At 35.0% G+C, this 16218-nt stretch overlaps 2 protein-coding genes across 4 annotated transcripts in view; both read right to left on the reverse strand.

The window, feature by feature from the left end:
* The window catches only part of LOC106667230 (alpha-N-acetylgalactosaminidase), a 108122-nt gene extending 107343 nt beyond the window's left edge, over positions 1-779 (reverse strand). The window contains exon 1 of the mRNA XM_014395056.2: positions 666-779. The gene's annotated coding sequence lies outside the window, so the exon portion shown is untranslated. The remainder of the gene's footprint in view (positions 1-665) is intronic.
* A 10821-nt stretch (positions 780-11600) lies between these two features.
* The window catches only part of LOC106667224, a 112078-nt gene continuing 107460 nt past the window's right edge, over positions 11601-16218 (reverse strand). For all 3 annotated transcript variants that reach the window (XM_024226626.1, XM_014395048.2, XM_024226627.1), the window contains 2 exons: positions 15672-15905; positions 11601-15489 (listed from right to left, as the gene is read on the reverse strand). In XM_024226626.1, the coding sequence (XP_024082394.1) occupies positions 13262-15489; positions 15672-15905 (2462 nt within the window). In that variant the 3' untranslated portion in view covers positions 11601-13261. The remainder of the gene's footprint in view (positions 15490-15671; positions 15906-16218) is intronic.

Here is a 16218-nt window from a genome sequence, read left to right on the forward strand (position 1 = left end):
CACCGGTACCAAGTCCTTACCAAGGAGCATTAAACAAACAAGGAACGGATTTTCAACGGTTATAAAATTAAAACGATTTTTGAAAAAAATCTCTACAAAGGAAAGAGAAAGGGAGGCGTCCTTCGCGGCAACCTTTCGGACAAAACGGCTTTTGCCCACATAAAATTCGATAAATTGCTGACGAGACTAGACAGTACCTCGGCCCAATTTTTCAAAAAACCGATCATCCTCCAACAAAGTAAACTTTTGTCGACCTTATCAACGGACAATATTGCTATTGGAATTTTTCCGTCGATACACCTAGCAAGGAGGTGGGGCATCGTATAAACAAATGACTTATACGAAGAACTTGTAAATAGCTATTATTTTTGCACATACATCATACGTTCTACAAAAATGTCAACTGAAACTGCTATTAAAAAAATATGAAAGTTACATTGCTATATGGATACGATTACCTTGTGACAGTCATGTCACGGCCCCTTCCGTTTAAATTAAATTTTATATTACAAATTAGTTACCAGCGCTGTCCGATTATTACAATTTTATTTATTTATTTATTTTTTTTTTTTGTAAGGGAAAATGCTGCCAACAATAACATCAACTTGATTATTGCAGGCAGTTGTAGAAAGAATGAAGGGTTAAAAAGCAAAAAATTTACCCACCCTAAATTGTATCACAGATAGATCGAGGTGTGTAGGATGCGATAGTGTGCAGAAGTTAAGTTCTCATGTTGATCTCATGCCGGCAACCACTGACAGGTGACTGACTGGAGCTGGAGACCGAGTCCTCCCACTACCCCCAACACTACTTTCACCTTTCATGACCTCCTTTCTGCGCCCTGCCCCACCTTACGTCACCACCCCCGACGACGGAGACCGCTCGGACAATCCTGGACCGAGGGAAACAGCCCCGGGGGTTGGAATGTCCATTCGATTTGGTCACGCCTTGGCCCATTGTGCCATCCCATTCGGCCGGGAATCGGCAACGCGAAGATATTTCCACTGGAGACCGGGATGAATAATGAAAGTTTCGCTTTAACAGTGTTGGAAACCTTTGGCCGACTGTTGACCAGCAGACGAAAGGATAATATCAAGAGCAGAATCATACCCGCCCACAACATTTATTGTTTGTATGGCGAATTCTAATAGTAAACCGAAAAACAGATTTTAAAAAAAGTTGGACTAAAATGATTATTGCAATTGATACATTTTTTTACTAAACAATTTGGAGTAGTCTTTTAACTAGTCAATGTTTTATTTCCAAAGTACAAAAGACTAAATTTATATTAGCAATGAAATTATACATTTGAATAAACTGCTCAATACTGAACAAGGATTTGCCAATTTTGTAGTATTTACTTTCGCTAGCATTTTTATTTTATTTTTATGATAAATAAATGTTTGTTACGGAAGGAAAATTTAATTAAGGTAATGTGAAAATAACAAAGTAAAAGATTTTAATTCCATAATTTTGTCTAATAGACACAATTTTTTGTGTCATCAACAAAAATAACACCAACACAATTAATACCGAGTATAATGTCGTCTGTTAGCTAAATCTTCTGTGTTTTGTTAGGCATACTGCTAATAAAGTTGACACTAATTTCATAAGGAATAGATAGATGTTGCAACGCGGCACTCAGTTGGTGCGGGTCAACTGGCTGCGGATTGTGATCGAAAAGCCTTTTCTGCAGCGCATCCCACTTGTGTTCAACGGGATTGAGGTCTGGAGACAATGTGGGGGAAAGGAGCAGATGGAAAATTCCCAGGTTTTCTAAACATTGATGAACAACTCTACCTCTATGAGGTCTGGCATTGTCATCCAGAAATCGAAAATCCCTTCCAATGAGATCCCTGGTTTGAGGGATGTATTTATTCCACGATGATTTCTTGGACATAACGGACTGCCGTGAGTCTACCTTCAACAATATGGACTCGTGTTCGTCCTCCAGTGTAAACCCGAGCCCAGGCCACTACACCGCCAAACTGCACTGAGGAGCTGGAGCATTGTACGCATCCCCTGGTCTCGGTAGACTCTTCGGCACCTGCTATCACTATACAGACAGAAATGCGACCGTCAGTAAACATGACAGCATTCCAATTCGCTCGGTGCACCAATTCCAATTCTCCTGAGTTGCTGGTGGCGGGCTTTTGTTGCAGGTCGTCTCAAAGGAGCATACGATGTGAGGGTAACTTCCCACAAAGGATTACGAATCGGTTGTGTTGGTAAAGGCCTTGTCAAAACATCTTCCATTTCATTTTGGCTCTGGCGGGCACTATGGAAAAGAAAAGGTACCGTCTTAAAGCAATGACAATATTTCTGTCCTCCCTTAGCGTCATATGCGCTGAGATCCACTACCAGGCCTCCTATTGGCACTTCCACTCCCTCCGAATCGGGTTAAAGCCACCAAGACCACGCTCTAAAAAACGTCAACTACCTCTGGGATATACCTGCCGGTGACCTCGATTACTCATTCTCACAATAATATTGCCAACTTCTGGTTGAAGATGATGTCTGTCCATAGTTAAAGAGAATAAAACTGGATTAAATTGGAGAAAAGACGAGAAAAAGTGTTTGTTTACAAACTGAGAGGATATTTACATTCTTAAGTAAATCCGTTATTAAAGATGAAGAATAACATTAGTTTATTTCTGGTTTGTACTTTCTGTTTTGTTTTATCCAACTAACAAGAATATATCGGTTAATTTCATTAAAAATAATAGAATAAGAATAAATTACAAATATCCCAATTCATTTTTGAGCAGTTTAGATTCTTAAGTAGTGAAAAAGGCTTGAAATAAACCTGTGAGCCATACGGGGTGTCATTTTTAGATGGCCCGGCTGAATTTCTCCCAAACCAATGCCGCTATATTGAAAACAAAAACGTACGTGTTTAATATTTTTTAGTCTAGTTTCAAATTTTTACCTTTTTTGGAGAAAAATTATACGTGGTACCTCAGACCCAGTTCAACTTCAAAATTTCAAATTCATCCCTATACATCCTGGCACGTCATTATAGAGGATATTTTACGTTGAAAACAATGGTGCATCTGATTTTAAATTGGTAAAAAAAATGACATCATGACATTTTTTGTTTGTAATTAAATTCACTAATTTCGTGGTCCGCTTAACCAATTAATACATTACAATTAATTAAGTTTTTAGTTGAGAGGAAAAAAAGTTGAAAAATGGCAAAAAGGAGGGAAAACTCGCAAGGTGGGGTTGAGATAGGAAGTTGATGTCCGAGTGGATCGAGGTCACGATAGCTCAAGTGGTAGAGCAGCGGCGTATCAAGCCGAAGATCGTGGGTTCGAATCCCGCTCGTGACGCTGTCTTTTTTATCTCGACCAATACCTTTCATAAGTATTAATTAATTGAAAAATGTTAATTGGTCAATCGGACCACGAACTGTAATGGATATTTAACAACTCTGAATTTACTGACCATAATCATTCACTTTATCTTCATGTCAATTTACTCATAAGCATAATAAACAATCCATTAAATCTAAAAAAAATTCTAACAACTTAATATTAGAAATAAAACTAATTTCGAACTCTCTAAGAACTTAGCAAACATATTTGATGTTTCTAACTGTAATTTTGAAAACGTATTTGATACGGATGTAGTTTTTGTTAGTTTCGTTCATAGATAGATACACGAGTTGACGGCGCTCCTTCTACATAAACCTCTCTACATCTGGACCTTATGTTGGACAGAATACTCTGAAATTTGGCCTTTTAATCTGGTAAACTGTCCAGAAGGAACCAAAAAAAATGGATTGTGTTTCTCTGAAATGAAATTCCACTATTTATTTATGTATTTTTCTTTATTACCCCCTTTTCGGTGATTTTAGTACAACGGTGGACAGGGAGTTTCAATAGTATTTATACACAATTTGGCCAGTACGGAGACCGTAAGGCCAAAAACAAAATAAATAAAGTGAAGGTTTAAGGTGTATAGAAATGAGGTTGATATGAGAAAGCAAGGTGAACAATTTTTTATAAAGAAAAGCGTACGTTTTTCTAGCTGATAATCTTTCATTCACATCAAATGAACCCTTTTTAATCTCAAATTAACCTTTTTTCATCACAATAACCCTTTTTTTACAGCATTAAAACGATTTAAGAGATGGTATGAAATATTATAAGCAAAGAAAGTAAATTTTATGCATATTTGTGATTTTTGTTTAAATACAAAATAATCGGGCTCTTAGAACACCGTATGAAAATGAGTTACAATTGAAATAAAAAAATAGATAAAATACAAGTTGTTCGGCTACTCGTGCTACAAACTTTGCCAGTAGACTACTATTCTATTCAAAAAGGAACCAAAAAGTCCTAATTAACTATAGTCCTAATCTCAACAGTTTCACTTTTTCTGATTTTTTAAGATTTCCCGACCTTGCTTCAAATAAACAATGATAACTCCAAAACTAAAAGGTGGTAATCCTTTGATACCAATGACAACTACGTGCAATTTCCAACAAGACGTGATTAATACTAAACTTGTAAACATGCATGAAATAAGCGTTTTAGTAGCGATAACGTTGAAAAATAATTTTTTTTTTCAAAGTTGAAAAACTTACTACAATGATTCTAAACTACTATTTACAAACCTAGAGACCAGCAATTTCCGAAAACGTACTCCATTTAATGTCCTTTTTAGTGGTGCAATTTCTTTTTTAAATACTTTTTTCTAAGGTGAAAAAATTGATGAAGGCAAAGAAAAAAACCGAGGTTGAAGGATTGGTAAGGTGGAAATATTAATAATAATATATAATATTCAAAATTTCGTAAAGTTTTTTTTTTAATTTTCCACCTTACCAATCCTTCAACCTCGGTTTTTTCTTTTCCTTCATCAATTTTTTCACCTTTGAAAAAAGTAATTAAAAAAGAAATTGCACCACTAAAAAGGACATTAAATGGAGTACGTTTTCGGAAATTTGCCGGTCTCTAGGTTTGGAAATAGTAGTTTAGAATCACCATAGTAAGAAGTTTTTCAACTTTCAAAAAAAAATTTTCAAAGTTCTCGCTACTAAAACACTAATTTTACGTTTACAAGTTTAGTATTGATCACATCTGATTGGAAATTTAATGTAGTTTTCAATATTATAAACGGATTTGTCCAAAAGCCTTTCAGGCTTGGAGTTATCATTGTTTATTTGAAGCAAGTTTATGAAATCTTGAAAAATCAGAAAAAGTTGAATAAACTCCGAAACTGTTGAGATTCAGGCCATAGTTAATTAGGACTTTTTGGTTCTATTTTGAATGTAGAATCTACGGGCAAAGTTTGTAACACGAGTTGCCGAACACCCTGTATACAAACATGAAATTGGGAAGAAGGTCGTGTTCGCATGGGTTCTCGGCTTCATAGGGATAGCCAGTAATGAAGAAGCAGATAGTGCGACCAAAATTCATTTCAACCAAAACCTTACAAAAAAAAATATTAACATCTTATTTATATTTATTCCAGCTTGTTACCCCCTTGATTAGAAAACAAAAGACAGTCATAAAACGCCAAAATCCCCACCCTCCACGCCAGGTGTTCCCATTCACGAACGCGCCATGCCGGCGTCACGCCGTAACTATTTGGTGTGGTGCGATGGAGTTTGGACCGGTCGAATATTCGGCACAGCCGGGCACGCCAGTTCAGTTTTGCCATGGACGTGGTTTTTGGAACGGCGTCGCTCCGTTTGGACTGCTAGGAGCGATCGTGAATGGCCACCTAAGAAGAAAGGAAAAACTGTTAGGCTCATAAAAGTAGAATTAACCCTGGTAAATTGTGGTCCCTGGACGATGGAGAACGGGTCGAAAAGGGAAAAGGCGCATAGGACATACAAGAATAACTCATGGGTTCCTTCTGCCCAAAAGGAAACCGCGTAGGTATACGTTATATAATAATAATAAAAATTAAAACAGTCGAGCAAATTTTTAATTGCAGAAGTCTTGATATTTATAGGCAATATTAGGTATATCATCGGACCTGTTTGTGGTCTTGGGCACGGCGAGGTTATGGTTAGAGCACTAACCAGCTGCTATAGATTAATTAGTGAAGGCAGTTGTAACCACAAGGGAAACAACATAGGGCACTCGAAAATTCTACAATTATTGAGTAAGGTCAACAGCCATTAAGCGTTAGCGATAAAAAGGTTAAAACCCCTTCGGGGAAAAAGTACTTCCAGGTAGTTACTCCATGTGAATATAACTATAGTGAGGATGATGACCATCGTAGCCTAGACTGTATTACCGATGGCTCACTCATTAAAGGCAAGGGAAGCGGTGCTGGAATGCATATACCTAAATTAGGGATCAGCATCTCCTCCCCTCTTGGTAATAACACCTCCGTTTTTCAGGCGGAAATATGGGCCATTAATGTTTGCTGCAGAACACTTATGATAACAAGATCAAAGGAAAAGACATTAGAATTTTTTCCGACAGTCAGGCCAGTCTTAAGTCATTACAAAAAGAGTTATCAACATCTAGGCTGGTAGAGGAAACCGTTGAACTTATTAATAGGATTACTACCAGGTACGAGAATAGGGTAACCCTCATATGGATACCAGCTCACAAGGGACACTATGGCAATGAAGAGGCGGACAGCCTGGCCAAAGAAGGCTCAAATACTGCGTTTGTCGGGCCACAACCGGTATTACCCCACTCTATAAGCACAGCGAAAGAGAGTATTAATTGCTGGGGCATGAAACAATTACTTAAAGAATGGAATCTGTCCCCAGGACATAGGCAATCGAAAGAGTTTGTGAAGGAAATCAAACCAAAAGAATCGAAATGGCTATTCTCTAACTCAAGGAGAGGAATTATCCTGACGGGCCATTGCCCCTTGAGAAGACACCTCTTCTTAATGGGTATTTTACCAGACCCCTTTTGCCGCTTCTGTAAAATAAAAGAAGAAACGGCACGGCACTACCTCGCAGAGTGTGATAGGTATGCCAGGCATAGATTTGAAACTTTTGAAGGAGAGGACATTGCCAAATCACTCCCCAAGATAAAATGGTCCAAAATCTTGGGGTTTGTGAACAGGTNGTGTGTGTGTGTGTGTGTGTAGGGAGAGAGTATCTCGGACTAATTGCCTTCCGGGTCTGGCTGAAGAGAGCGCTAGTGAGGAGAGGAGAACAGGTGTTTTTTGACTGTTTTTTAGTGAGTTTTTGGCGGAAGACGTGTAAGACGAACGACACGTACTGTATAACTTGTTAATAAAGTGTTTATTTGGCAAGTAGTGCGTACCAATTAGTTACTCCCCCACATATATATTTACCCCACATATAATTTACTGAAATGAACGTAATTTATTAACGTAAAAGGAAGGGGTTATTTAACCCTGCCCGAGAAATATCGAGTACTCTGGGGTGAGTGGTGACGTCTGGATAGTAAAAATAAGTTATTAGCGTGAGTGGAGTGGGTTCGGCCCCGCCCCGAGGAATATCGCGTACTATGGGGTGTGAATGTGACCAGATTTCTATGTTTGTGTCAGGTGTTGCATTTATATTAATTTATTGGAATGAATGTAATTTATTAGAGCGAAAGGAAGGTGTTGTTTATGGTAGGTATGGCGATAAGGATACTATGAAGAGGGGTTTGTACTGTAGCCTCCTGGCTTATTGTACCTTCCTAGTTCAGTGCAATAGACTCAATACTTCTTCTTAGAAGTATTAAGTCATTGACTGTCGCTGCTACAATTTCATTCCCTGGGTTTTTTCGTATGTTAAGTTGAATCTCCATTGAGCTGATGCTTCGCATTCGAAGATGAATGGGCTGTTTCCTCCTCCTCATTACATAATCTGCTTATGGGATCATCGTTGTATATGCCCTTGTTGTGTAGATGTTTTCTCAAATGCCAGTGACCGGTTAGTAGTCCTATCACTCCTCTGAGCTTAGCCCTCTCCAGTTGCAGCAGTGATTTTCCCAGTCTTGGTGAGGGTTGTTTCATCATAAATTTACTATGTCTACCACCGCTAGAGTTATCCACCTTCTCCTTTTGTTTTGTTTGTGGATTCTATATTTGTTTTTGTTATACCAAGTATAGGTTCGGGGCCTATGTATGGTCTTGCGGATCCTCCTCTGGCCAGTCTGTCTGCTTTCTCGTTACCCAAAATTCCTCTGTGCCCTGAAAGAGTTGTTTAACTCCGTCCCGAGGAATATACTCTGGGAAATTGAATGTGACCAGACTATTTTTTGTATGGGGTGGTGATGTATACATATTTATAGTATGTTTTGTGTATATTCTGACAGCGTGAGTTACAAACGAGAGCCTAGCATTTTAGGATATCGACGTAATATACAAATAAAAGCAGAGAGTCAGTAACAAGATCGAGACGCTCAAATGGCTGCAGTTTAAAACTAAATAGTAAAATACTAGAAAAAAAACGCAGAAAGACGGTGATGACTTCTGCTGTTTGTCGGCCCTAAACCTACCACATTATATGTAAATATAAAAACAAATTCTTCTTCCTTTAATTTGATATTTTTTTCCTACATACAAAATAAATGGACAAGCCATATGAAAATTAATTCTTCATTTAATATGAGAAATGTGAAAAATAGTGGTTTTTAAGAAACCAATTATTTTGCATTAAAATAACCACAAACAAAAAATATTTGTTTTTATATTTAGTTTTACTATATAATTATTAATTTTAATTGTAATTAATTTTCATATGGTCTTCTAAGACTAAGCGCTTACATTTCACACCATCTCGTAGATTTTTTTGATGTTTCAAAGGAAGGGTCAATTTGAAGTTTAAAATGGCTAATTTGACGCTAAAAAGAATTAATTTGATGGGAAAAAAGCTATAAAAGCAGTGTAAAGGCGTTTGCTCACGGTCCAAGTTTTGTGGCTCAACTTCCTTCAACTAAATACTACAACTGCTAAAAAGTTGAACGAAATCTGTCGTGTTCCGTTCAGCAGAGTTGGTCAGCATTTTAGTTAGTATGTTAAATTTTAAGACTCCTCAAATCATTTAAGTTTTTAAAACCTCCCAAAGTTTATCTCTCTGCCTCACACACACACAAAAAATATATTGTCCTTTGATGGCCCGTCTGAATTTCTTTTGAACCAATGAAGCTATAAAAAAAATACTTATTTAGTATTTTTTAGTCTAGTTTCAAATTTTTACCTTTTTTGGAGAAAAATTAAATAGGGTACCTCAGGCCCAGTTCAACTTCATAATTTCAAATATGAACCTATACATCCAGACACATCATTTTGAAGGATGTCTTACGTTGAAAACAAAGGTGCAATCAGATTTTAAATTGATCAAAAACTGACAAAGTCATGGCAAAAAGAAATCGACAGCGTAATTTTGGACTAGTAGCTCAATATTTTCCTGTATGTTCGCGAAAATCCGAATCCTCTATCCGAAATGTTGGTAGGGTTTTAAGTTTTTCAAAAAATAAAGTTGAGACGTACTCCGGACTTAGAATTTTTAGTATAGCTCTCATCTTGTCCAGAAACTTCGGTACTTTGATTATGACAGGCGTCTAACGTCCCTTGCACAAACGTCGATTTGGGATGCGGAAGAAAACTATCTTCCATACGTCCTATGGACTGATGAATCCAAGTGTCTAATGATTTAATGACTGGTCGAAGAATAATGCTGAGAACATAGGGGAAATGAAAAAAATCGAAAATTTTTAGTGTCAAGATCTTCGTGTTGGAGCAAGAGGAGACACATCAACAATAATACAAAAAACCGAAGCAATATACGTGAATAAGACATAGATAAATATTGGGATATTATTAATAGCCTTAATAAATAAAAAAATTATAAAAATACAGCTTTTTAAAGTGTCATTACGTAAATAACAATAAAAATAACTTCAATTTAAATATATTGTAATTTCTCGCTGGTAAAACTCTTTTGCGTAAATTTCCATGCATTATTTAAAAGCGGGAATGACAATTTATTATAAAGAAGCCTCTTGGCTATTACTAGTAGGCTTTTCAAAAGAAATTGAATTAGGTTCGTAAACCCGTTGACATTATCTCACATCTTGTCGTGAAAAGATCAAGGTTTTTGAAAAAACCCGAAACCTTATGGTTTATGGAATTGTAAACAGCTTGTTTTTCCTCCTTGAGAGTAGCGAGACATTTGCAATTTTGAGGACGCATGCATGTCTATTAAATTGGAAACGAAAAAAATGGACACTGTTCATCTTGGCTCGTTTCCTGTTGAGGAGGTCAGATATGTGAGAAAAAATATTTAAAAAATAGATAGCTAGATAGAGAGAGAGAGAGAGAGAGAGAGAGATGGATAGATAAATAGATAGATAGAGATACATAGAGAAAGAGAGAGAGAGAGAGAGAGAGAGAGAGAGAGAGAGAGAGAGAGAGAGATGGATCGATAAAAAGATAGATAGAGAAAGAGAGAGAGAGAGAGATGGATCGATAAAAAGATAGAGAGAAAGAGAGAGAGAGAGAGAGAGAGAGAGAGAGAGAGAAAAGAGAGAGAGAGAGAGAGAGAGAGAGAGAGAGAGACGGATAGATAAATAGATAGATAGAGATACATAGAAAGAGAGAGAGTGAGAGAGAGAGAACATAATTAAATTAGGGGGGTTAAAAACAGTTAAATCCACATGGCATATATTTTTGGCATTTCATTTATAGTACTATAAACATTATATACATAGTATTTATTGTCTGATGTTTAATACAGATATTAATAATAAAAAAAGGAACTATTGATTAAAAAATGAATTTTTATATACAATTAATCATTGTTTTAAAATTAATAAATACTGAAAAGACTTGATCAGTAATTGTATGAAATATTTTATGTAAGTTTATTTAACAACAATTAAACACTCACACCTTCCTTATTCAATCATATGGTAAGTAAATGGCTCATTTAGCATTTGGTTTGAACATACGCGTAAATGAGCTTTTATCACAATGTGTTAACATCTTCCCATCCATTTGTCATCCTATGTTAGACCTTAAAGAACTTAATTGTAAATTTCTAAACATCCTACAATATGAAATAAACGAAATACATGTACACATAGATGTTTAGCTTATAATGTTGTCTTAAATATTAAACATTGGCTATCATTCTCATTTCTTAATCGCCATACCCGAAATATCATTAGCAGTCTTAAATCACCTAATGATCTCTACTCTTTGATTCAAGAATATAAATTGTAACATAGAATAACAAGGAATATTTATAAATTAATATATGTGCGTTTTAAATTCCTTATTAAAAACGTGATTGTATATACATATTAACATAATTGTTAATAAACAATATGCATAGAATAACAGCAACAATAATATAATACTAACATTTTTCATTTATAGGTACAATTTATATACATAACGTCAATAAATTTTGCTAATACTTTTCCATTTAATACAAATAAATTACACACAAAAAATGTTACATCAATACATTAATTCATTATAATTAAATATTTTTAAAAAACTGAATAAAAGAAAATAATGTAAATCTTTTTATACCCACAGGACCAGAAAAACATCGACTGAAACTTTGTTTAAAAATTTAAACAAAACCATTTAAAAATGCAACAAAATTTTTATTATGGTATTAATTTTCTTCATAAACAAATATGTAAATTAGTTATTTTTATTTTTATTTATTTATTTTTTTTTTTTGTTAATCTAGGATCCAAAGGGAAAAACATCAAATACAGGACAAAAATTAATTAATAGTTTTTTGTTCTACCACAAATTCTTTTTTCACGATCCTTTATTAAAGCCACATGTTGAAAAATGGACTGAAATGTTTTAATAAACATCAACAACAATATATTTAAGAGATGCAAAATAGTTAATAAAGACCACTTATATAATGATAAATGAAGTTTAGATTGGTCCAAAATCATCAATACTTTTTTTTTAAGTTTAAGTGATTAATCTACATTTTTAGACAGAAAGATATGTACAAAATAGTTTTTAAAAATATATAAAACAATATCAGTTCAACAGTATTAAGCAAGAGCTGTTAGTTGACCAGCCATTGATGCAATATAACAATTTCTCTTCAAACGTACTCAATTTCTAAAATTCGTTTTTAATTTTATTAATCTCATAAATTCTAAACTAATAATGGTAACAACGTGAAATTTTTTTTTAAATTTTTAATAAACTCTTGACATCAGTGATTAACATAAAATATATTTAAATTCTTCTACAGTCTTTTGACTAAATCTCTTATAAGAAGTCATAAAACGAACAACCGAATTGGCTGACATGCAATAAATGTTATAATAGTAAATGTAAGTAGAAGTGATTTTGCATTTTGCACATTAAACCTTTTTTGAAAATACAAAAATATAAACTTTTCAAAGCCAAGCTGTAAAATAACAACCAGGTTGCATGCACAATCAAAATAAATATTAGTTTCACTTAACGATATTTAGTATTTTTCAAATTAAGCTGTATCATATTAATAACAAATTTGTGTAAGTAGTTGAAAGCCAGTGGTAGATGGTACTAGAGTAAAATAGTGTTCCAATTGAAATTAATACAAAATTCATACAGTTGTCTAATTAATACAAAGGAAAAACTAAATAAAGATACCTTTGTATCATTTTGTACCTTTGTATTGAAAGATAAATTATCTGTACATTGTGTAAATTGTGCTAAGACGTTATTTTTTAACCACATTTTCATCAAAATCAATCAATAAAATCAAAATGCTACTAAGAATATAAAAAATATTACAATATTATACAGATTGACAGATTGTTTCAGTTCAAAATTTTTGTGATATAATTATTTAAATTCTCTTCTGAGAATGGAGTAATTTCATTTGTCAGCCAATGTGCAAATATTTGACATTACTTACATTTCAAGGATGTTCGTTTTCCTATTTTTTGGCAATGAACAAAAGAATTTACATTGTTTTGAAACAATATATATATTATTATTCATGTGAGCATGTTTTATGTAATATGCCGATAAAATCCGACAAACGCTTCCTGCAATATTATAAATTATTGAATTTCGAACTGAATACCTCTCTTATCATGAAGAGGTTATGATCACAATACTTTAGTTCAAATTTCTCACCAACTAATCTGTACTGATCAAAAATTACAAGGTTATAAAACCAAGACATAAAAATAGATGACCTACAGATGACAATATAAACTGTTCATGGAAGTCACTCAATCAACAAAACATTGTAACATGAAAAATAGTCAAATTGCAATTCATACACATTGTACATAAAGAAGAAACCTGTGTAATTAGTTGTTATCAATTGAGAGATATTAGTTTAGATTGTCCAAACTTGAACTTTTTCAGCAACCACACACCAATTGGCGTGATCGTAATATGATGATATAATGTGTAAATTTTCAACATAACGTTCTATTAATTGATCTAATTCTCCTTCTCTAAATACATGATAATATCTATGAAATGTAATAGCGCCCCCTCCGCTGTCTGATAGTAAGGAATCTTGTGATGTAGATCCACTCAGTGATGTTTCACAGCTTTGCGCTTTCGCTAGAAGCTCTGACGGTTCTTGAGTCGAGGCCCTTTGTCGCACAAGTTTGTTCATACAAGTTCGTGGGATGGGCATTTCTTCAGATGAAGACCTTCCATCGCATCGTGCCATCCTTCGGTCAGCAAACCTTGCATCTTTACTGCAGTCACTCGCTTTATCTGATGCGAAAGAAGCTGTACTCGGGGTTTTACCGGCTGAACTAGTGTTTTGGCGACTAAAGTCACTTCCTGTCCGATCGGAAACGTCTCCAGCTTCACTCGACTCAATAGAATTCCCTGGCCTTAGTAAAGAGTTTTGACTGCTGCTAGTAATATCTCCAAAAGACACTGCATCCCTCCTCGAATCACGGCTTCCATCACTACCGGCTCTGTCTGAATAATCTCCAGCTTCACTCGACTCTATAGAGAGACCTGGTCTCAAAGAAAGTACACTACCTGAATCACAGATTTGAATAGTCTCTCGGCGTGAACTTGGCCTACTTCCTCCTTCACTGCTACTTCCTGTTCTTTCTGATATATCTCCAGCCTCACTTGATTCAAGTGATATACCTAAATGGAGTTGGTTATCATTTTCTTTTTCTTTGGGAGGAATTTCTTGAGGTTCACTCATCTCAATTGATATACTAGGCCTTCTAGGCATATCTTTGGCAGGCAGTAGCTCAAATTTAATTGTTTCATCTTTGACTGCCATTTGTAAAGGCATAGGTATAGGCGACTCATTTTGAGGTAATGATGTTTGGGTAAATAAACCCTTACCTGGGAGTATCGTGTTTCTTCTAGAATCGGTCCAAGTTCCTTCACTTTCAGTACTATCGGGATCACTCAGTTCTGCCGAATTATCTGTATTCCCTGAATCGCTTTGTAAAGATGAAATGGATTCTTCTTTTTTTATTTCTAAATTATCAATAACTGGCTCATTGACCTTTGTCAAAAATGAATTTTTCAGGTTTTCATCCGTTGAAACTGGGTTCAAAGGTTCCACTACACTAGGAACTATAACTATAACATTCTGGCTTTCATCATTGTATTCTTGCAGGAGAGGTATTTGCTCTTCTGGCAAGTATTCTTGATTTGTTTCTGCAGTACTTCTTTGTTTGCTGGAAAGAGGAAGGAGTTGTTTGTCCAGCAGCAAGTCAATAGGATTTACAGATTTCAAATGCTCTTCATCGCAGCTATCCTCTTCCAAACATTTTTCGTCCATCGATGCTCCTTCTCCTTTTGTTCTACCTTTAAGTTCAAAGGTCGATTCAAATTTTTCAATGTGTTGTTTTTCCTCAATATACATTTGCAAATCGTGCTCACTTTTTTCTTGCAGCTCATAACTGAGCTTGGTCAGATCTTGCAAATCTTCACTTAGTTTACATAAATATGGATCTTGAAGGTCAGTGGTAATCGTAGAATCCCCTACATAAACAGGCGATGCTGGCTGAATAGAGCTCTGTTCTCTATATCGATCAATTTCAGCAAGAAGTTTTTCACTTAATTTTTCGGCAAATTCGGCTAAATGTTGTCTACATTCTTCATCCCACCTCTTATAAAGGTATTCTTCAGAATCGGCACATGGGTTTGTATTTTTATTATCAACAAGTGAAATATTTGTGGCAGCAGATTTCATACCAGGGTAGTTAACAGACAAAAGTTTTTCTAACTCATCTTTTGCTTTCTCATGAAACAAACTAGTTTGTGATCCTAAATTTTTGTTTTCAAATAAATTATCTTGAAGAGCAAGGCGTACATCACTTTTTAACGGATATTGCTTTCTTTTCGCTTGAGGACTTGATTGGATAACAACATCCACAGTTTCTTCCAACGTATTTGCAACATCAGCAGCGGCTTCCAGTAAAGGCGACAGTCTTGCTGAGCTTTCCGTCGGCTCTTCCAACTCTAGGTTTAATTCAGTAGTGTCATCAATAGGAACATTGACTGGAGTTGATTCTTCTTCATCATCAGCACTTTTGTCGCCATTTGTATTTTGTTTGGACGATTCAATATTTTCTAAAATTAAAAACATTTGTATTAAATTTCTCTAAAGTAAATTTTGATAATATTTAAGAATGAATGTAATAAAAGCAATGGAAGTGATAAATAAATATATCATGTTGCTAAGTTTCTTTTTAATTCTAGAAATATGGCCAAAAAACTGTAAACCTTGAAAATGTATGTATTGAACTGAATACCTGCTGGGGCTTCATCATCATATTTTATTGATATAACACTTCCTACAGAATCAGGGGAGGATAAGCCAGAAGAATCGCTGTCCATGTCATCTGTTTCTGGATTAAATATTTCAAGGGAAAGCAGCCTTGGCACTGGCCTCTGCAGTGGTGTATCTGTCCTTCCATGCATTGTCGCTGATCTTCTTACAAGTGGGTACTGCGATCTTAATGTGACACTACTTACACCTACTGAGCCTTAAAAAAAGAAAAAAGAAAAAAAAACAATAATTTAAAAATATATACTGTCCATAATTTATTTTTTGAAGAAGCTTGGCGTAATCTAATATATTGATATATCAGTGATGATCACAGTGATGAGATGGTCATCAGGTGATATATCAAACTTGAAATGACAAGGTCATGCTATATCTCATTTGTAAAACTGTTGAATTAATATATTATATTGCTATTATTGATCAGATACGAGAATAAAAGCCTGTGATGGATATGTTCTGGTTATCTGGTGATTATATTTTTCACTCATTTCTGATGGTACAGATATGTTTAA

Source organism: Cimex lectularius, unplaced genomic scaffold (assembly GCF_000648675.2).
Source record: "Cimex lectularius strain Harlan isolate CLEC.00 unplaced genomic scaffold, Clec_2.1 scaffold118, whole genome shotgun sequence".
In the NCBI taxonomy this organism is placed as follows: domain Eukaryota; kingdom Metazoa; phylum Arthropoda; class Insecta; order Hemiptera; family Cimicidae; genus Cimex; species Cimex lectularius.